General features: G+C 42.7%; 1 protein-coding gene across 2 annotated transcripts; it reads right to left on the bottom strand.

The window, feature by feature from the left end:
• Positions 1 to 11863: 11863 nt before the first annotated feature.
• DDX6 (DEAD (Asp-Glu-Ala-Asp) box helicase 6) lies at positions 11864 to 20875 on the bottom strand. 2 transcript variants are annotated; one of them, XM_010008876.1, is made up of 12 exons: positions 20410 to 20875; positions 18866 to 18929; positions 18276 to 18380; positions 17508 to 17637; positions 16942 to 17088; positions 16632 to 16726; positions 15757 to 15879; positions 15130 to 15258; positions 14682 to 14798; positions 13813 to 13876; positions 12797 to 12898; positions 11864 to 12179 (listed from the first exon to the last, which is right to left on the bottom strand). In XM_010008876.1, the coding sequence occupies exons 1-12, from the start codon at positions 20607 to 20609 to the stop codon at positions 12004 to 12006; spliced, it is 1452 nt and encodes a 483-aa protein (XP_010007178.1). In that variant the 5' UTR covers positions 20610 to 20875; the 3' UTR covers positions 11864 to 12003. The 2 variants fall into 2 exon arrangements, with proteins under 2 accessions (XP_010007178.1, XP_010007187.1); XM_010008885.1 differs by having other exon boundaries at positions 12004 to 12179; positions 15757 to 15875; positions 16628 to 16726.
• Positions 20876 to 22508: the final 1633 nt, after the last annotated feature.

Here is a 22508-nt window from a genome sequence, read left to right as displayed (position 1 = left end):
GGGCAGGGGGGTCTGGGGTCGCTCGTCCCTGGGTCCGGGCGCAGCAGAGGAGGGGGCAAAGGGAGCGAGGCTTTTGCCGAACGCCTGTGCTGCTGCGTTCAGGGGCCTGCAGCAGCACGCGCTGCGAGCTCGGCACTGACGCAGCCACCGCGACCCGGATCCCGAGGGGGTTACGCTGCGGGCAGCTCAGAAGCGCCCCAGCAAGACCTGAGGAGCCGTGGCAGTCCAAGAGCTCAACAGCTGTGAATCAAATGAAAGATAGTTTAATAGCTGAAGCATAGCTGCACACACAAGCAAAGAAGAAGAAAAATTAATAAATTATTCACTACTTCCCATTGGCAGGGCTCTTCCTGGAAGGCAGGCCTCATTGGGAAGACACATAAACCACAACTTCAAACATGCCCCGCCTCTTGCAGCTTTTACTGCTGAGCACACCGTACAGCTTTGGAACATCCCTCTCACCAGCAGGGTCAGCTGTCCCAGCTGCATCCCCTGCTAAATTCTTGTGCAGCCCCAGCGTACTCGTTGGGGGAAAAGAGGGGGGGTGCGAATATGTAAAAGTAAACCTCAGCACTGTGCAATGGGTAAAGCACTGGTGTGTTACCAGCTTTGCCTTAATCACAAAAGCAACTACTACGATGGGACCATCAGCTTTGCTACAGCCAGGCCCAGTACAGCCCAGCAGGCACCTGGAGCCTGGGGCTGTGCAGCCAAACCCCCCACGGGCTGCCAGGCCCTGCGCCTTGCAAAGGGTAGGTGGGAAGTAGGGGTTGCTGGTCACAGGGACAGAACCCCACTTTATGTTACTAGAGGAGTATGTGAGCACAGCACTGTGCAGTCCCCAACAGCACCTTCTGCTGCAGGCACTGCCCCTTGTTTTCTGGCAGCAGAGCTAGGCAGGGCTGATACACAGGGCTGCTGTACAACTCCAGGCTTGTCCCAGGATCATGCTGCAGCAGGAGAGACAGGAGTCCTGCTTTCAGCTTCCATTTCTGGCACACTACCTAGTGTGCTGTCCTCTGCACAATGCTACAGCTAGGGCCAAGAACAGCCTTCTTGCTGATGCTGGTACATCCTAGCTCTCCAGCAGCACTTGCTTTTTTCCCCACCCACCCCCCCACTCCCCAGAAATACTAACATGTAAGCTCCTAACACAGCAGAGCTGTCAGTATACACTTCTAAATCAGGTTTAAAATATATTTTCTATTGTTATTCTTTGATTTGGGCATCTCACCTATGCATTTGGCTGTGGAATTTTTGACTGAGCAGGTGACAGCATCACCTCCTAAAATCAATACCCCCACACATTTTGAAAAGCCTGAAAACATCACTGTCCTTCACAATTACTTTCTTTTCAGTCTTCATCCTCTTTTCTTCACTAACCAGTAGAGAAAACGTACTTCTACACGCTGCTGGGTAACTGCAGCTACTGGAGATCAGGCCACTTATAGCTGAAGAATTCAACAGATAGAACTAACTCCAGGATCCACTGGGTAAGAAATTCAGCATACAAAATCACTGTTGTGCTTACACTAGACAATTACCTGTGAGGTTTTCAGATAGCAGCCACTAAGTTTGGCTCAGGAAGGTCTCACACCACCCCCATCATGCAGCCTTGGTCACAGCACTGTGCCAGCTTAAGGCTCAGTATAGGACAAGTATTGTCCTCTACCCAATGACGTAAAAAGCTCTGATCACAAGCTGAGGTTTCACTTTAGAATCCCAGAATTGAACCCTGCAAGAGTAGATGCCACCTCAGCTGGAGGGTGCATATGGAGAGGGAATGCCTCGTGGCTGCACATCACTCTCAGGAGTTTCCATTTATCAACACTGACTCCTCTTCCTGAGGCTTTTCTCCAAAGCTTGTTGCGAGTGTTTGATGCGAGTCAGAGGTCAGCCCACCTTTTGCTCAATGCAGTTAAAAGACAACAGAGACCAAGATGGAGTTCCAGGGAGCTTTTATTGACTTTAATCAACAAAATCAGGATTTTACCATTCATCTTTTTGCACTTGGAACTCATGAAGCTCTTCACAAGTCAGTGCTGCGACACACATACAACCAGAGAAATACATTCTCAACAAAATGTGAGCTCCACTGGAGAGTTTGCCAATTACTGATTTAACATAAAGCCAATTTTCCCCTCCCTCCCCCCCCCGAATGTTTTCAAGGACTAGTCCATATTGTTTGCTGGTTAACAATATCAACCTCCTGACTAGGGACCAGTGGATTATCATATTCCACGTGAATTGCAAATAATTTCTTTCTTGAAATAAAAAGTTCCAGTTTCTTTCAATAAAGGGAACAGTGACTATTTTCTTCTCCTGACACCCCTTCCCTGTAATTATTGGTTAAAATACAGCAAGGCTGTATCTTAATAAACCCATCCCTTCCCCCCTCCCCCCCCTTCCCTTTCCCTTTCCTAACTTGTCTACAGTAGGATTTAACAGTGCTTCCACACGTAGGGATGTTTTAGCAACAGAACGGTAAACCAAGGAAAATATACAGAATCTGCCAAAGCCTTCTTTTGCAGATCAGATGCATGCTCTCTGGTCTAGAGAACCAGTTTATTATGAAGAGAAACTGTGATTCACAAAAGATGGACCAGAAGCTCACAGCAACCTTAAAACTCCCCATGCAGACAACGGCGACCCAACCTTGTCCACGGTGGCCGTCCCAGGAACAAAATTAATTCCATCCTCAGAAAGCTAGAGCTGCTCAGCCCCAGCAGCATGACAAGGTTCAGCATCAGGACAAGAACCACTGCAAAGGCAGCTCAGAAGAGATGGCATGGCACCCCTGTAACCTCTAGAACAGAAACCAGGGCAGGACAGCCGCCTGCTCAGGTTTGTGTCCTATCGGTCCTTTGAGAAAAACAAGCGTGTGAAGCATTTTTAAATCCTTGGAGCAGACACCCTCCCCCACCCCAAATAAAAATAAAGAACAAAATATCAGAATGAGATGATTTGATACCAACATGTACACAACATGAATTCATGTTGAGCTTCCCAGTTCTTACCCACAAAAAAAGTCACAAAGGGCAAAGGAAAGATGCTCCCATCTCATTCTGGAAATTGAAACATATTAGAGACCAACCCACCCCCTCTCCCTTTGGGAAACGCCCTCAGCAACTGCAGTGCGCTCATGACAGCGCGCACCCGGAGACCAGCCTGCAGCTTCTCTTGAGCAAAGCTGGCTGAAGATTCACATTACCCTCCCTCTTCACGGTCACTTCACCCAACCGCAAAGCTCCATTTCATGAGATTCAGACTTGACGCTTTTAGGCTTAACAAGGGAAAAAATGCAAAATATGTAAGATTCTCATTCATGTAATCTTTGTTAGAGGAAGTATTTGACCTAAAGCTCATCACTGAAGGTTCCAACTAATGGATAAATGTAAAGGCTGTCACATGACCAGCAAAAACAGGAGCTTGCAAGGAATCTCAGAAAACCAAGATTTATGCACACTCCTCACTGCTGGTGTAGGGAGAAAAACCAACAAAAACCAAGAACAAAATAAAAATAAAATAAAATTAAAAACAACAAAAAAAACCCCAACACACTAAAAAAAAACAAAACACTAGGATTATCCTAGTCATTTGGAGCATCTTTCCATTTGCAAGATCACATCTGTTAGAGATAGCCTACTAGCACCAAAAATAAGTTGCTTCCTTCTTTACAAGAAGCCACCTAAAAATGGTGCCCCTGATAGTTCAGGTAAGTGCCAATCCTCAGTTAGAGGCCAAGTTTAAAGTAATACTTTCAAAAGTTCTGTGCTTCAAGAGGGACCATCAACGCATGGCACCAGGCTAACCTACCACAAATGCACACAGAGCACACACGTCTGACTCAACATTGCTATCCTGTTCTTGTTACATGTGTGTGCCCTGGCAAGATACAAAACTTATTTACATTTTTCATTGTCTTGGTTGCACTAAAATGATCCCTCTTCTGTCTCTCTGGAAAATCGTAAGCTGGCTGCAGTACAAGAGCAAGATTTTACTTTTGGTCAAAGTTACCACCCACAAACTCCCACCCCCCACCCCAAAAAAGCACCCCAAAATTGTTTACATTTAGTACCTGCCAGTCAGATGTAAGCTGTGTGGCTCACAGAGTGTCTGTGACCAAGCTCTTGAGTTTGTACTCTAGTGCAGCGTTTGCTACAATTATGGAGTCACTGGTGACAAAAGGAAAAAAATCCCAAACACAAAAACCTTTCTATCTTGTAAAGTTGTCGTCAGGAGGCACCTGGCTTCCACTTACGATCCACAAGAAAACAAATGGGTAAGTCTGCCTTGCAGTTCCAAACAATTTTACTCAAATTTTAAAAAAGGGTCAAAATAGGGAGAAATTAAGACAATTAATTCCTGCCTCAAAGGTAAGCAAGCATGGTGTGCAGCATCTGTATATGCAATAAATGACCAAGCAAAAGGGATTGTGTTCATCCAGGTGCCTCCTGACAGTGTTGGGGCAGGGGGGTCTGGGGTCGCTCGTCCCTGGGTCCGGGCGCAGCAGAGGAGGGGGCAAAGGGAGCGAGGCTTTTGCCGAACGCCTGTGCTGCTGCGTTCAGGGGCCTGCAGCAGCACGCGCTGCGAGCTCGGCACTGACGCAGCCACCGCGACCCGGATCCCGAGGGGGTTACGCTGCGGGCAGCTCAGAAGCGCCCCAGCAAGACCTGAGGAGCCGTGGCAGTCCAAGAGCTCAACAGCTGTGAATCAAATGAAAGATAGTTTAATAGCTGAAGCATAGCTGCACACACAAGCAAAGAAGAAGAAAAATTAATAAATTATTCACTACTTCCCATTGGCAGGGCTCTTCCTGGAAGGCAGGCCTCATTGGGAAGACACATAAACCACAACTTCAAACATGCCCCGCCTCTTTCAGCTTTTACTGCTGAGCACACCGTACAGCTTTGGAACATCCCTCTCACCAGCAGGGTCAGCTGTCCCAGCTGCATCCCCTGCTAAATTCTTGTGCAGCCCCAGCGTACTCGTTGGGGGAAAAGAGGGGGGGTGCGAATATGTAAAAGTAAACCTCAGCACTGTGCAATGGGTAAAGCACTGGTGTGTTACCAGCTTTGCCTTAATCACAAAAGCAACTACTACGATGGGACCATCAGCTTTGCTACAGCCAGGCCCAGTACAGCCCAGCAGGCACCTGGAGCCTGGGGCTGTGCAGCCAAACCCCCCACGGGCTGCCAGGCCCTGCGCCTTGCAAAGGGTAGGTGGGAAGTAGGGGTTGCTGGTCACAGGGACAGAACCCCACTTTATGTTACTAGAGGAGTATGTGAGCACAGCACTGTGCAGTCCCCAACAGCACCTTCTGCTGCAGGCACTGCCCCTTGTTTTCTGGCAGCAGAGCTAGGCAGGGCTGATACACAGGGCTGCTGTACAACTCCAGGCTTGTCCCAGGATCATGCTGCAGCAGGAGAGACAGGAGTCCTGCTTTCAGCTTCCATTTCTGGCACACTACCTAGTGTGCTGTCCTCTGCACAATGCTACAGCTAGGGCCAAGAACAGCCTTCTTGCTGATGCTGGTACATCCTAGCTCTCCAGCAGCACTTGCTTTTTTCCCCACCCACCCCCCCACTCCCCAGAAATACTAACATGTAAGCTCCTAACACAGCAGAGCTGTCAGTATACACTTCTAAATCAGGTTTAAAATATATTTTCTATTGTTATTCTTTGATTTGGGCATCTCACCTATGCATTTGGCTGTGGAATTTTTGACTGAGCAGGTGACAGCATCACCTCCTAAAATCAATACCCCCACACATTTTGAAAAGCCTGAAAACATCACTGTCCTTCACAATTACTTTCTTTTCAGTCTTCATCCTCTTTTCTTCACTAACCAGTAGAGAAAACGTACTTCTACACGCTGCTGGGTAACTGCAGCTACTGGAGATCAGGCCACTTATAGCTGAAGAATTCAACAGATAGAACTAACTCCAGGATCCACTGGGTAAGAAATTCAGCATACAAAATCACTGTTGTGCTTACACTAGACAATTACCTGTGAGGTTTTCAGATAGCAGCCACTAAGTTTGGCTCAGGAAGGTCTCACACCACCCCCATCATGCAGCCTTGGTCACAGCACTGTGCCAGCTTAAGGCTCAGTATAGGACAAGTATTGTCCTCTACCCAATGACGTAAAAAGCTCTGATCACAAGCTGAGGTTTCACTTTAGAATCCCAGAATTGAACCCTGCAAGAGTAGATGCCACCTCAGCTGGAGGGTGCATATGGAGAGGGAATGCCTCGTGGCTGCACATCACTCTCAGGAGTTTCCATTTATCAACACTGACTCCTCTTCCTGAGGCTTTTCTCCAAAGCTTGTTGCGAGTGTTTGATGCGAGTCAGAGGTCAGCCCACCTTTTGCTCAATGCAGTTAAAAGACAACAGAGACCAAGATGGAGTTCCAGGGAGCTTTTATTGACTTTAATCAACAAAATCAGGATTTTACCATTCATCTTTTTGCACTTGGAACTCATGAAGCTCTTCACAAGTCAGTGCTGCGACACACATACAACCAGAGAAATACATTCTCAACAAAATGTGAGCTCCACTGGAGAGTTTGCCAATTACTGATTTAACATAAAGCCAATTTTCCCCTCCCTCCCCCCCCCGAATGTTTTCAAGGACTAGTCCATATTGTTTGCTGGTTAACAATATCAACCTCCTGACTAGGGACCAGTGGATTATCATATTCCACGTGAATTGCAAATAATTTCTTTCTTGAAATAAAAAGTTCCAGTTTCTTTCAATAAAGGGAACAGTGACTATTTTCTTCTCCTGACACCCCTTCCCTGTAATTATTGGTTAAAATACAGCAAGGCTGTATCTTAATAAACCCATCCCTTCCCCCCTCCCCCCCCTTCCCTTTCCCTTTCCTAACTTGTCTACAGTAGGATTTAACAGTGCTTCCACACGTAGGGATGTTTTAGCAACAGAACGGTAAACCAAGGAAAATATACAGAATCTGCCAAAGCCTTCTTTTGCAGATCAGATGCATGCTCTCTGGTCTAGAGAACCAGTTTATTATGAAGAGAAACTGTGATTCACAAAAGATGGACCAGAAGCTCACAGCAACCTTAAAACTCCCCATGCAGACAACGGCGACCCAACCTTGTCCACGGTGGCCGTCCCAGGAACAAAATTAATTCCATCCTCAGAAAGCTAGAGCTGCTCAGCCCCAGCAGCATGACAAGGTTCAGCATCAGGACAAGAACCACTGCAAAGGCAGCTCAGAAGAGATGGCATGGCACCCCTGTAACCTCTAGAACAGAAACCAGGGCAGGACAGCCGCCTGCTCAGGTTTGTGTCCTATCGGTCCTTTGAGAAAAACAAGCGTGTGAAGCATTTTTAAATCCTTGGAGCAGACACCCTCCCCCACCCCAAATAAAAATAAAGAACAAAATATCAGAATGAGATGATTTGATACCAACATGTACACAACATGAATTCATGTTGAGCTTCCCAGTTCTTACCCACAAAAAAAGTCACAAAGGGCAAAGGAAAGATGCTCCCATCTCATTCTGGAAATTGAAACATATTAGAGACCAACCCACCCCCTCTCCCTTTGGGAAACGCCCTCAGCAACTGCAGTGCGCTCATGACAGCGCGCACCCGGAGACCAGCCTGCAGCTTCTCTTGAGCAAAGCTGGCTGAAGATTCACATCACCCTCCCTCTTCACGGTCACTTCACCCAACCGCAAAGCTCCATTTCATGAGATTCAGACTTGACGCTTTTAGGCTTAACAAGGGAAAAAATGCAAAATATGTAAGATTCTCATTCATGTAATCTTTGTTAGAGGAAGTATTTGACCTAAAGCTCATCACTGAAGGTTCCAACTAATGGATAAATGTAAAGGCTGTCACATGACCAGCAAAAACAGGAGCTTGCAAGGAATCTCAGAAAACCAAGATTTATGCACACTCCTCACTGCTGGTGTAGGGAGAAAAACCAACAAAAACCAAGAACAAAATAAAAATAAAATAAAATTAAAAACAACAAAAAAAACCCCAACACACTAAAAAAAAACAAAACACTAGGATTATCCTAGTCATTTGGAGCATCTTTCCATTTGCAAGATCACATCTGTTAGAGATAGCCTACTAGCACCAAAAATAAGTTGCTTCCTTCTTTACAAGAAGCCACCTAAAAATGGTGCCCCTGATAGTTCAGGTAAGTGCCAATCCTCAGTTAGAGGCCAAGTTTAAAGTAATACTTTCAAAAGTTCTGTGCTTCAAGAGGGACCATCAACGCATGGCACCAGGCTAACCTACCACAAATGCACACAGAGCACACACGTCTGACTCAACATTGCTATCCTGTTCTTGTTACATGTGTGTGCCCTGGCAAGATACAAAACTTATTTACATTTTTCATTGTCTTGGTTGCACTAAAATGATCCCTCTTCTGTCTCTCTGGAAAATCGTAAGCTGGCTGCAGTACAAGAGCAAGATTTTACTTTTGGTCAAAGTTACCACCCACAAACTCCCACCCCCCACCCCAAAAAAGCACCCCAAAATTGTTTACATTTAGTACCTGCCAGTCAGATGTAAGCTGTGTGGCTCACAGAGTGTCTGTGACCAAGCTCTTGAGTTTGTACTCTAGTGCAGCGTTTGCTACAATTATGGAGTCACTGGTGACAAAAGGAAAAAAATCCCAAACACAAAAACCTTTCTATCTTGTAAAGTTGTCGTCAGGAGGCACCTGGCTTCCACTTACGATCCACAAGAAAACAAATGGGTAAGTCTGCCTTGCAGTTCCAAACAATTTTACTCAAATTTTAAAAAAGGGTCAAAATAGGGAGAAATTAAGACAATTAATTCCTGCCTCAAAGGTAAGCAAGCATGGTGTGCAGCATCTGTATATGCAATAAATGACCAAGCAAAAGGGATTGTGTTCATCCAGGTGCCTCCTGACAGTGTTGGTGAACAGGCTAAAAGGGAATTTAAAAAGAGAACGTTTTCTGATTTGTCTCACTCCTTTCGCCTGTAGATCAGGCCAAACATCAAGCATGTTGGGAGGGGCACAATTTAAAGCAACACTACTTGACCAGAAAGCACTTTTCAGCAATATACAATGCAAAAATGACAGACAGCAATTCATGCCAAAACAGAGGAGATGGCAAGCAGCTTTCTGCAGCTTCAGACATTAACAGGGGTTTGCCCCTACCTGCTCACAAGTCTGTATAGTGGCCACTCTGGGCAGAAAATGCACAATGCTGCAGGAAGTAAAGCAATCCCATAAAGCTCCAGAACTGTCAGTTTATGCACGTAAATTGGTTCTCTAAAGGTTTCTCTCAAACCCAAATCCACACCTTATGCATATACTGCTCAGCAACACTGACTCCTGCTGTTCCCCTCACGCCATGGTGGAACACCGGTCATGGCCCCCTTCAGAGCTTGTCAAGTTCCTGAAGTTTTTACGGGGCGGGGAGGGGAGGGGGTGGAAATCTAAGAGCATCTCCCAGCAGGCTGAGCTACAGATGTTGAGGCCTCACAGCCCCACAAGCGATCTCCTCCACACGAGCAGTACAGGACAGTGTTGCTAGCACCAGAGCAAATCCACCCTGACAAGGGACGCTTGCAGAGGCCTGCTCTTTGTGGAGGTCAGAGCGCTTCTCATTTGTTTAGTGTTGCAGAAAACTGAGCCCCTCTCATCTTTAGCTGCTCCCATAATCAGTCTAATCCCTTTAACCCCAGCAACCTTCATCACAAAAGAAAGAGTTATATATGAACCCAAACAGAAAAAAAATCGTATTTACAAAGTTTGTACAATATACACATCTGATTTTCTATGGGACACACTGCACCAGAGGAAAGAGGGCCATGGCTCTGAGACAAGTCTACATATCAAGTGCTGTAACTACTAATGGAGACTCTTATGGAAACCAGTCTTTAGTGTTCTGCTAGAGCATAGGGCTTTTGTTATGGCTCCTGCAAAAGATGACAGGCTACTCCTTCCTTCTGGAACTATGCTGCTGCATCTAATCAGCCCAGATTTTAAGTTGGTTTTGTTTTAAATACAGGTATTTACAGTGTGGGTGAACTGCAGATGCATATCAACTCCTCCAATTTAAAAAAAAAAAAAATAATAAAAAAAAAAGAGTTTAAGAAAAAAGTAGTATTACCAATACATTTCACCTCCCAGCCCTGGGCTTGAGTACTTAGGGAGGAGAAGAGGGGGAAGAGAGCGGAACTTTGACCTGAAACCAAAAACAGCTGTTGATTCCTTGGGCTGTGTTGGAAAGGTGATATTCTGAATGGTCTCATAGCATAAGGCACTTTGCACGAATAAGTAACAAGCTCTTTAGCTTAAAAACAGATGAGTAACCGGGGAGAAGTTGAAATGCACTCAGTCGACAGTTGAAGAATTTGAAATAGCAGACAAGCTCGTGTTCATCAAGGTTCTTCTCTTTTCAGGGTTTCTCTTCTTCCCTTGCTGCCCCTCCCACCCAAAGAAAAAAAAAATTTAAAACCAGCAGTTAGTGCAACTAATGTTCAATCAGCACACAGTGCAAACAAGTGGAAAAACGAAAAGATATTCCTCCTTTTATCTTCTTTCTTCCTTGCTGCCAAATTTAAAAAGAAAAAAAGGCCAAGTTCTTTAGTCTTCATAGCTCCAAAACAAAAAGACGAAGAAAAACCCACAAAGAGAAGGGTATCCCCAGAGAAACGATGTGTCACAGATCCAGATCAAAGGGCTTCACTTTCTGGCATGTGTAATCAAAGCCTGGAAGAAAAAAAACCAAAACAACTGCAACATCCATAGTTAAGTCAACTCTATGCAAAACCAGAATGCAAGTAATGAATCACACTAACTACATAACATCTCTGGAAAAGTAAAGAGCATTTGGAACAGCTCAACCTCAACCACAGTTTTGCAGAAAGAGGTGCTGTCAATACCCTACTGTATCTCTGGAGCCTGACTATCTACTGGTTTCTTGTCCTTTCAGAAGTGGCAAACAGTTTTTGGGCAAGGTCACAACGTTCCCCTTAAGAAGCCACCCAAAGGGCCTTTTCCTAGTTCACCACCTGGGCTTTTTAACATTTCCTTCCTAAACACAGAGAAATCCCAGCCAGGAAAGCAGAGACTACAAGTCAGCTTGGTATGACTGGCTATGGCTGTCCTTACATGCCAAGAAGAGACATAGGTTCATTTTAGCACTGTCCAGCAGCCTGCTTCTATGACCACTTTTTTTTTTTTTTTTGTCAGCTGAGAAGGATCTCATCAGCTTCACTGGTTATCTTGCACAATACAGCATCTTAACTAAAAACAGAAAAAAACTCATCCTGTAGCTGTTGTGCTTGACTGCAATCCAGGGCAAGTTTTCTTCTCACAAAAGGACTCGACTCAGCAGTTTTTCCTCAAAGAATCATCAGAAAAGGTACACTTCGGAGTCTCCGACAGTGAAACCTCTTCTAAAGCTACGCAAGCGACCTCAAGTGGCAGAAAGACGAATTACAGCCTAGCTACTTGGTTTACTTTCAAGGGTTCTCTGAACGAAAGAATGCAGAAGACGCAGCACTTTTAGCTTAAACCTGTTCCTTCTAACTGGTGAGGTGCTCAGGCTCTTCTGTCGGTGCTCTATTCTCAAAGCTATCCATTTTCTCTCCTCACCTTTTGGAGATCCACGTTCCTTCCCTGCCCCTTACCAATTCCTCATTTAAGCTAAGCAATACAGAAATAATTCCTCAGGCTACCAGTAGCCACCCTGGCCTTTCCAAACACCATTACTGGGTTCCCCATTGCCCCCCATTCCTGGTCTCCTTAGCATATGGTCAGCATGCCAATTAGAACAACTAAAAATCACTCATCCGCCCCTCCCAGCATCAGCATACCCACAGAATTCCTTTCACTGACAGTCTACTTCAAACCCTTTTTTCAAATTCAGAGCCTTTTCAGTACATCAGTTTCCCTCTTCTCCACAGGAACATTCACACACCAGCTCTTTTATCAAACACAACTCCATTCAGGAAGGTATTTACATACTCACGTTTACTGTTTCTCATCTTCTACAGGTTCGCTGTGGTATTCTGCCACATACAGGCTCTTGTCAATGTTGCTTGGTATGGGTTTAATTTCAGTTCCCAATTGCTCCTCAATACTTTTCAGGTTGAATCGATCGTCGTAAGTGATCAAGTTGATGGCCAGGCCAAGATGACCAAAGCGACCTTGACAAAAAATACAGAAATAAATAAAAAGACTGAGATGAGCCACAGAAGGCTGACTGAGAAAGTCCGCAGATTGTGGAATTACTGACGTTACTCTCTGATGATAAAGGCAAATCCAGATCTTGCCACAGGTCTCTACAACATTTACATCAGTTTTTGGGATGGAGTTTTGTACTGGTAGATGAGTAAGGCAACCCAGGAGATTCAAAACACCCTCCACCTTTCTTAGGGGTGTATTTTGCTGATGTACATAGATTAGAACATACCTTGGAGCACACACAGAAGCTATGCTTAAGACACCACAGAATTAAGCTTTCAGTATAACATTTTCCCAAACTGCAAAAAGCAGCATCAGTAAGTCTCCTGAGATTAATGCAAATTATGCTGGGTTGGTTTTGCTTTCATTAAGTTGTTCAGGTCAGTTTCAGAACAGCCCTTCATTGAGATATTTGTGAGAATAACCATCTGAGATGATACCCAAAAATAAATTTGCCAGAAAAATCAAAGCTACCTAAAATAATTCTCAGATATGGAAATAAAAACCAGAAGGCAATTCAAACCTAAGAAACATCATAGTCATCAGCAAAGCTGTACCTAAAAGATGCTCTTCCTCTCACCTGATCTGCCAATACGATGGAGATAAGTCTCTGCCAGCTTTGGGAAATCAAAGTTTATCACCACATTCACAGCTTGGATATCAATACCTCGGGTAAATAGATCTGAAAGACAATACAAGTCACAAAGAAATTTAACTTCAATGAGATCAAAGGCCAACAGTATTTAGGGTGGAAATACTATCAATTATTAACATTGGTTTGCACTAGTTTTCTGATATAAGCTTCGCTTCTATCAAAGACAGTTTACATACAATTCTGTTCCAGCTTCTTCTTGCTCTTTACCCATTCTAAATACAAGTAATACAATAAGAAAGACCGAAACACCAGATCCACACATCTATGCCAAAAAAAAAGTAGCTAGCTCAAAGCTGTTTTTTTCCACTTTAGACTGTTTCTGAGCAGATTGTCTTCTACAAGAATCTTCTCACACACAACTGTGCATTGCCAGAGTCACAACAGACTTGAAATCTGAACTACATTACACTAGCACAACTGTTTTTATTCCACCGCTTTGCGCTCGGATGACCCAGACACGCTGTAATCAGCAGACACTGCCAACAGTACTGGCCAAGCAGGTGTACAATGAAGAAATCCGATCATACAAAGGCCTTTCAAAACTATAAAAAATCTAGAAAATATGAGCTATAAATATTGAAAGAATTGGCAAAACTTACTCTGGTGATCCTAGCCACAGTTCTACTGATATTTAATGAAGCTAAGGCGCAACAACTCAAGAGACTATTCACGTTTGAAAATATACAGCAAATATAACCAGTGCAGAAAATACTTTCACAATGAAATGGTTTGTTAGGAATTTGCACCTTCACTGTTTGTCACAAAAGACAAAAATCTACTTGCCTAAAAGACTGCTGCATCCTGCTACATGAAGGCTTGAAGTAACATTTTATCAGAACATACTGTACTGTTCTATTACAAATCAAGTGATCTATCATATGTGGGCTAATTTGCTGTCCATCACAACCTTTAGAAAAAGGAAAATGTTTAGGAACCCTTACCAGTGCAAACAAGATTGCGGCATAAGCCATTTCGGAAATCGTGAAACACACGATTGCGGTGCTCCTGGGGAAAAAAAAATAAACAAACACTGAAACTGCAATCACATTAATTCCTCCCCCTCATCATTCAAGAACAACCAAGTCTAACAAAGCTGCTATATATTTTTTTAGTATTTTTTACCCATATATTCTAAAGAATTTACCAGAGAGGCCCTTAACTGATTGTGTTTTAAAGCCTCCTCCGGTTGCATCAAAGCCATCTCAGAATGAGTATCTTGAGTTAAAATTACATAAAACACACATCACAGAAGTCAAACTGATACTTTTACTGTACCATACTATATAAGCCCTCTGTCAAATTCAGTGCATGTTTTATTCACTCCCTTAAAAACTGAAGTTTGCAGTGAATTCGTTTTCCAGGATAGGTTATTTTTCACAACTGAATCAGAACGAGGGGTGGGACAAGTCAATTGTCTGTGAAGACTCTCCTCTCTCAAACAAGTCACTTTGGAGCACACAAAGATTAAGTAGTTATCACTGCTAGGGACTGGAATTCATGGTGGGATTTAAGGGTTCCAGACAGACATACCTGCACTTTGTCACAAGGATGATCTACTGACTGATCAAAGCATATAACACTCAAGACCTCCTTCAAGGAAGTACTCTTATATACCAACTGACCAGCTACAATGAATAGTCTGGGAAGAAGGCAGGGGATGGAGGGGCTTAAGTCTAAAACCAAATTGATAACAAAGCAATACATGTTTCAGTTTTCTAAGAACATGCAAATTTAAAGCAAGCACAAGACTTAAGTTGTGCAATAAAGCTTAAGGTGGTCTAGAATAAACTGCCATAGACTACATACTCACCTGCCTCATTTTAGCATGGATATAGAAGCAGGAATAGCCCAGCTGGGAGATCTTTTTGGCGAGCAATTCAACCCGTTGAGAGGAGTTGCAGAAAATTATCGACTGGTTAATCTGGAGCTGAACATATAAGTACCATGCTCAGTAAATGCAGCATTTTAGTAACAAATGATCCAAGACTTAAGTCTAAATCTCTTACAGAAAGAAAGCAAAGCAGGTATGCTGCTAGTAATTTACATAGCATACATTTTTGTAGAAGAGGAGAAAAAAAATAGCGAAGTTCTATAATTCAAAGGTGCAGGACAAGAAGCAGACATCTTTAGCTTCAGCTAAATAGCACCTTTTGACAGGAAAAAAGTGTCATTAAGCTGTATTTGTCACCCTCAGTCTTACACTTGGTTCTGCAAGGAAAAAAGCTTCTGTATCTTCTTGACCCAGCCCCGCTGCTTACCCTGGAAAAGAGTGTATTGAGGCAGTGTACTTTCTGACGCTCGGTTACATAGGCATAGTACTGAGTAACTCCCTTCAAGGTCAGCTCCTCCATCAGATTAATCTCGTAGGGTTTCTGCAAATGGGAATTCTGAAAAATAAAGATAAGGATAAAGCAGGCTTATCTACATGCAAAACAACATAACTACTTTCCACCCTCTGGTACACTGAATGTTCTCCATGGCAAGATGCACTACCTAGCCACTCACTCTTCAAGATACACACAAGAAAGAAAGGGTGGGCAAAATTTTACGAAAGATTACTTATAAATTCAGTGCAACTAAGCAGGCCAAACAGGAGCACCCTCTGGAATAAAATCAGGGCAGATGGCACGTAACTAATGTACAAAGTAGAAAACAGCACCTTATAGGCAAGAACTGTGCCTACTCAGCTTTCCCAGTAATGCTATTGTGTGCCAAAAATTATCTTCTAACTTCTGTCCTAGATTTTGACTGATTTAGATTAGACAAATTAAGTTTGGACACATTAAACACACTAACACTGGACACACTAACAGCTAGACACTGCTCACTCACACAATTTACATGCAATGTCACCACTGTATGCATATTAATACATCTGCACTCACCATGAATTTCTGTACGCTCAAAGGAAAAGTGGCTGAGTAGAGCAAAATCTGTCTGTTTTTAGGTAGCGTGAGAATAATGTCTTCCATTATTTGAACGAAATCTTGAGACAGCAACTTATCTGCCTGTAACAACAGAAGCAATTAACAATAAGTTAAATTAATGGTACAAGATTGCAGTCTTCTGGTAGTACCACATTGAGAGGAAAAAAAAACTAAAAAAACCCGAACACCTGGAGCACTCATTCCTGACCTTATGATGGGACCATACCCTTTGAAGCACAGACCACACTCCAAAAGATGTGCAATTTAGCCACTGGAGACAAGATTTATCAATAAAAGGAAGTTTACCACCTCCTTGGTTTTAGAACTTTTGATTTAAACAGAATCAAATTCAGGAAGAATAAATGGAATCTCAACTGAAAACCGTTATCAGGGCTCCTATGAGGTTCCTATCAGATTCATTCAAGAGCTTTCACACAACTCTTTTCTCTACCACATGCTCAGAAACCTGCACACTACTGGGTGTTCATAATCAGTTTTAAGTACAATTACATGGTACGCACAGCTCACTCATTAGAAACTGAAATCAAATTAAGTGCTTTTCTTCATTTCAGTATAGACTGTTAATCTTCAGAAATAGCAAAGGCAACATGAAAGCCAAATCTTCCTAGGTTGTTTTCTTAAAAGATTCACATGCAGAAAAATTATTCTGCCAAAACACCTTTTCAAAAATACTGAGAAATGGTTGAGTTATAACCTCACAGTGTCTAAGCCAAGTTTGATTTAGTGCTGTGCATAACAAGGAGACTCTGGAAGATACAGCACTGCTTTAACTTGGTGTTAAAATCCCAAAATGTTTAACAGGAGCAACTTGCCTCATCCAATACTATCATCTGGACATGCTCAACTTTTGCTACTCCCTTCTTGATAAGATCGAGAATTCTCCCAGGTGTAGCTATCACTACATGCACTGTAAGGTTAGAAGAGAAAAAAACAAATGGTTAAGGCAATTAAAACAATGTTTCCAGCATTCATGGCTACGTTTCATACAGTTTGAGCAAATAATGACTGAATACAACAGCACATAGGACACATCTCAGTCAATAACAACAAGAAGAAATTCCACTGCCACACTGTGAAAGCCACAAACAAACAGCAACTGTAGTGTAGCAAAAGTGCTCTGACCTGTATCATCAAGTCTCATTATGTCATCTCGCAAATTGGTTCCTCCTGTTGTTGCCATCACTTTGGCACCTCCCATGTGTTTGCTGACTTGGATACAGATTTGACTGACCTGCAGGGCTAGTTCACGTGTGGGAACAATCACCATTGCTGAAAGCAAAAAGCATCAATGTGAGTTACTAGTAACAAATCATATCTTAAATACTAATCCTCAGTGGAGACAAGAGGCTTAATGAAAGCTATACTGGTTTTGGAATTCCACTATGGATATCGTAAACAAGATGCAGAAACTGCTTATGAAAAGACAAATTCTGCACTAGGGTTCTCCATCCCTCAGTGTTCCCCCCACACAGTCCCCCAGCCAGCATGCTTGCTTAGTACTCTAAAGCCACTTTCTAACTGTGGAACTTTCAAATTTTCACCTCCCCTTCACCACTGCCCATTAACTTTCTTTGGAAGTACAACAAGATAACCTGGAACGATTTCATTGATCAGTTTTAGATCCAAGGCTGCTATGTAACAACTGATACAATTACTTGACTGCAGGTGTGAAATCCATCTTAACTGACCTTGTATATTGTCCTTCTTTAAGTCTAGCCGTTCAAGTAAAGGAATGAGGTAGGCTCCACTCTTGCCTGTTCCATTTTTCGCTCTAGCCAAGATATCCCTACCAGATAAAGCAATGGGGATGCTCTCCTCCTGAAATACAATGACAGACAGTACATGTGCAATCATAAGCCGTGCTCCCCAAAGAGCCTGGCCAAATACAACAGTAACAGTATCACGTGAAATCCCACTGTTCCATGAGCAGAATATCCAGCAACTGCAAGCACTACAGACTCACAACAGGAAGCAGTTAAACCTATCAATACAGAGTTCCTCAACAAAGCAACAGCTTTGCTCCCTATAACCCACCCCATAAGTCCTTATCTTGCCTGGTCATAAGGGAACCAGGGAACAGGTACCACAGAAATGGTAAACACATACTGACAATTAGAAAGAAAAAAAAAAGTTAGAGATTAGGAAAAAAAAATGAAGAGACAATGACAGTCACTAGCAAACTCCTCCTATGGAAAAAGTTACTTACGTGTATCTTAACATGAGGACCACCTCATCCTGTGTAAGTCAAACCTACATGCTCTTGTGACAGTGTCAGTCAGTCCCCTCTCTAAGACATCCACTGCTTGACTTACATGTCACAAAATCTCGCCCTCCCCAAAGGGCCACCATGTTCTACCATTCACAATGCCAGTTTTCCCAAGTCATGACATGAGGATCTAATATTTAAGCATGAATTTCAATAAATTTATAAAAATGAAATGCTGTTTGTAAACAACCTGAATAGGGGATGGTTTTTCCCAGCCCATTTCAAAAATTCCCATCAGCAACTCCCGTTTCAAACAGTAATCCTCAAACTCGTTTCCTTTTGTGGAGGTCACGTCCTGAGTAATAAAAAAAAAAAGTACATCCATAAGATGATGTCATACAACCCACAGCTGTAGGTTGGTCTGACTCAATGACAGATTGCTGATGCATGAAGACCACAAAGCACATTCCACTACTATGCAGGAATTCCCACCACTCCGTGCAGTACCACAGAGTGGAGAAGGAAACACCGGCTCTCTTGTAACACAACACAGGGAATGTACACAGTGAACATATGCAGACTTCCAATCTGCCTTGCAAGACACTGACAATCAGTATCACACTGTAACATTAGTAAGGTAAGAAATCCACAGTAAATTCTGGTTTTGAGCTTTCCAAGAGAAGCATTTCTCCCATGTAGTTGTATAACAAAATTAATTCTTCATTTAAAACAGCAAGAGCTGAAATGCTTTTGAATCTTTTTTCAGTATAAACATTCTGCCAGTGCAGCTTCTCCCATGTCATTTACTTAATATTTATTCCAACAATTCAACCACCTTACCGAAGTTTTGATTCTCAGATCCTTTGGAGGGAGTTTTAAAGTCTTCTTCCAGTCATCACCAGGTCTGCAGTAAAAATAAAATTTTAAAAAATTAAAAATAAATTAATAAAATATCTTTAGCTGGCTAATTTATTTAATTATATTTTTATTTTCTTAGATACAGTGATGAACATGTAACATTTTCACCCCCTGAAAGCTAAAAGCGCCTACACAGACAAGTTCAAGACTTCTCTGAGCTAAGCAGGATGCAACAGGCAGGAAACTGTAAACGCACAAAATCAGTAGTCTGCCAAGCACATAGAGAATTCAGGAAATCTTTATCTAGTCATGATTCAAGTCCCATTTTTAGGGCTCTGAATCAATCCAGTACAACACAGATTTTAAACAGAGCACTGACTTAGTCATATGACAGAAACTGGCTATAATAAATCCACAGGAGAATACTTCATCACTTAAAAAATGTTCTTGCCCATAGAACATCCATTCTTAATCCATGAGTAATGTGAGTGATAACAAACACTTTCAGGAGAAAATGAAGTAAGCACATGCTCCACTTGTTGATCAAATGTTACCTTTTGTTCTCAATGAGATTTAAACACCCATCCCCTCTCTAAAGTCCCCATGCAGAGGACAGTAAATCCTTTTCTTCCTCATTTCTAGAAGTCACCATGAAATTTGGTAAGTTTAACTCATCAGTTTCTTCAGAGTGACCCATTTGGAAAAAAAAGAAGGGGGGAGGGATTATTTAAGCAAATTTTAAGCACCTGAGTATTCCATTACGTACACTCTGACGACAGCTGGCATTTCCTTTGTAAATAATCTAGTAATGAACTAAAAGTTAATGTTGATCAGGGGCAGGAGGAATCACAGGGAAAAACAGAGAAAGGAACACGTTACCATACCATCCAAGTCTTTTACATCTTTCAACATTTCCAACCAGCACGCTCATGTTTTATTAGTACACTTCCAAAACCAGTTTGATGGTACGAGGGTATCACAGTGGCACTATATTACCTCAGCTCAGGCTTTGATTAATTAACACCAGAGTGCTATACCAAGGAAAGCGAGCACTACCGTTTAAGATCAATGACAAAAGATAATCGACGGTAATAAATTTCTCACCATAAGACAGAACTGCAAAGAACTGAAAAGCATACACAACTGGACTGGTGTTTCCTCCTCTGTCTTAAGTCTCATTTCAGTTCCTTCCCACCCCCCAACTTCCTGCTCATACCGCTCGCAGTGAGCACAGAAAACAGAACACTGCAGTTGCTGCTCAGTGGGCTACCTCTGATAAGCAGCTACACGTCCTGAAAAGCAAAGCATCTTATTTGGTCTTCACAACAAACACACTGCAAAGATCACTTGACAGAGGGAAACTCGCATATGGAAATACAGCTTTTTTTTCATAATGCATATCATAGAAAACTTGTAACCACCAATGCCATCAAACAAGAAAACTTCTTAGACATGGGAACCCTAGAACACTTTGCCATATGTGACTTTTAAACATTGCTTTCGTGGCAGCTGATACAAACACTTACTTAATAGCGGTGGTCATACTCTGTGCTTGCTGTTGAGTGCCGTTATTGATTGTGTTGGCATTTTTCAGCTGGTTCATCTGTTGCTGAGTTTGTGTGCCTCCACCTCCTGGGCCCCCACTGGGTTTTACAGGGCCTCTCAACTGCCCATTCTGACTGGATAGACCCATTATAACAGGGTTCTCTGTTCTGGCCGTGCTCATGGTTTTATTTTTAAAGATGTCTTTTTAGACTTCAAAACTTTGAAAGTCAGTACAGAAACTGTAATAACAGTTTATTAGACTCTCCAAAACGAAGAGATAAATAAGTCTTGCTCAATATATGAGTCCTTTATTGCAATGCAGGCAAGCACCTGTAAGTCACTCAGAAGTAAAGTAGTAACTTGCTCTGATGCACTGTGGATCAACTTTTTTTTTAAAAAAAGCCCTCTAACAAAGTTGAGTTATATCAGCATTCGCTTGCTTCAATCTGAAAGAGAAGCAGACACAAAAATTAATATGTGGATTTTCTTCTACGTAAATCACATCAGATTACCTTTGAATTTTAAGAATTACTTCTTCCCAGGCAGTGTACAACAACAGGAGTGCTTTTCTTTCAGCAGCCTTCCAGTGAGTAATCACTTGAAAAATACTACCTGCCTCCCCATCCCATAAATTAAATATGAATTACATCAATTATTCTGCCAGTTCTTGAAATTCCCCAACTTCTGGGACACAGCAAGGCAGTTCTAAAATGCTAAGCAACAATGTTATGCAGAAGTTTGTGACAGGATGCAAGACCACAATATCAACTGGACATTCCAGCTGGAACTGACAAACCCCTAAAGTTAGTGATTGCTGCTTTCACTTCAAAAGGGAAATAGAAATTCTGAAATTTTTTACATTAGTAATGAAACACAAAAAAGTTTACACTCCTCCAACTCAAAAAGTTAATTCAACCAGCTTACTCAACTTTTAAATTGGATACTGATTAAACACCATTCAGAAGAGTGAAACTAACAATATCATATACTGAATTGACAGTAGTTTCCTGTTTTCTCAAGTCTAAGTGACTGACCCTAAAGTGAAGCAGTGAGTAATATACATTTACATTAGATATCTAGCTTCCTGCTTATGATTTCTGCATGATGTTACCCCTTCCAGCTGTCAGTAAAAACTCATATTGCGAGCAAAAGACATTTGGTAGGCATGACTTAATATTGACACTATATTTAACAGAAAGGTCAGCAAAACTATAAAGAGGTAATATAAAATCTGCACCTGACAAGAAAAATTAGGCATGACCCAGAGCTGGAAAACTCCTTTTGATGATATTAGGGAACCAAAACATTCCCAGTCTGAAACCTTTTGGAAGCAACAGAAAGTAGGCGTGCTTGTACAACTTCCCATCGCAACACATCTGTATTTTGGAAAAACACACAGAAAAAAACAGCAGACCACCGCTTCCTAATTGCAGCGTCCACAGAAAAAAAAAAAGAATTCCACGTTTCCCCAGAGAATAAAAGGCACATTCAAGACGATGGAAAAGGAATTCCAACTCTCCACAGACTTCCCAGCTGTTTCCAAGTGTGTCAAGACTAACCTCACAATAGACCTTCAAAGTTTTCAGAACTAAGATTTTTCTGTTAATAATCTTCCTGTCTGGAAGTGCCATTTCAAGTCATCTTTGAAGAGACATTTCTCCTCCCGTCAAGTTTGTACAAACTGGACGACTCACAAAAGTAACTAGGGCCACCTAAAAGACCCAGACACCAACGGTGAGAAGTCCTCCAATATTAAAGAAGATGGGACCTCTCGGTCCCTTCACCTCCCTCGCTCCTAACTACACTTTAGAAGAGGTCAAAGGAGAACACATAGCCTCATCGAACACAACACATTTCCCCATTCCGAGACGAGAAGTGCCTCCATTTCGCAAACGAGCGGCCCAGCGGGACAAGGCCCCCGGCACGACGTCTCTCCTCTCCAGGGGCAGACCACGTAGGGAGGCGGGATGGCGGTCGCGGAGCCCCCGCTAAACCCTTCCCTTCTTCTGCCGGCAGCCTCTGTGCCTCGACGGAGCCGGGCTGGAATGGCCTCGGCACACAGCGGCCACGCATCTCACCC

The sequence above is a fragment of the Chaetura pelagica genome, unplaced genomic scaffold (genome assembly GCF_000747805.2).
Source record: "Chaetura pelagica isolate M959 unplaced genomic scaffold, ChaPel_1.0 scaffold650, whole genome shotgun sequence".
Classification (NCBI taxonomy): domain Eukaryota; kingdom Metazoa; phylum Chordata; class Aves; order Apodiformes; family Apodidae; genus Chaetura; species Chaetura pelagica.
This window is presented reverse-complemented; position numbering and strand designations above follow the sequence as displayed.

What these genes read in the sequence shown, in the direction of transcription:
- DDX6 (XM_010008876.1), bottom strand. Translation starts at nt 20,609, where the DNA reads ATGAGCACGGCCAGAACAGAGAACCCTGTTATAATGGGTCTATCCAGT. An exon ending in AATGAGACTTGATGATACAG is followed by an intron (nt 16,727 to 16,941) that starts GTCAGAGCACTT and finishes CTAACCTTACAG; the next exon opens with TGCATGTAGTGATAGCTACA. An exon ending in CCGCAATCTTGTTTGCACTG is followed by an intron (nt 12,899 to 13,812) that starts GTAAGGGTTCCT and finishes ATTGTCTTTCAG; the next exon opens with ATCTATTTACCCGAGGTATT.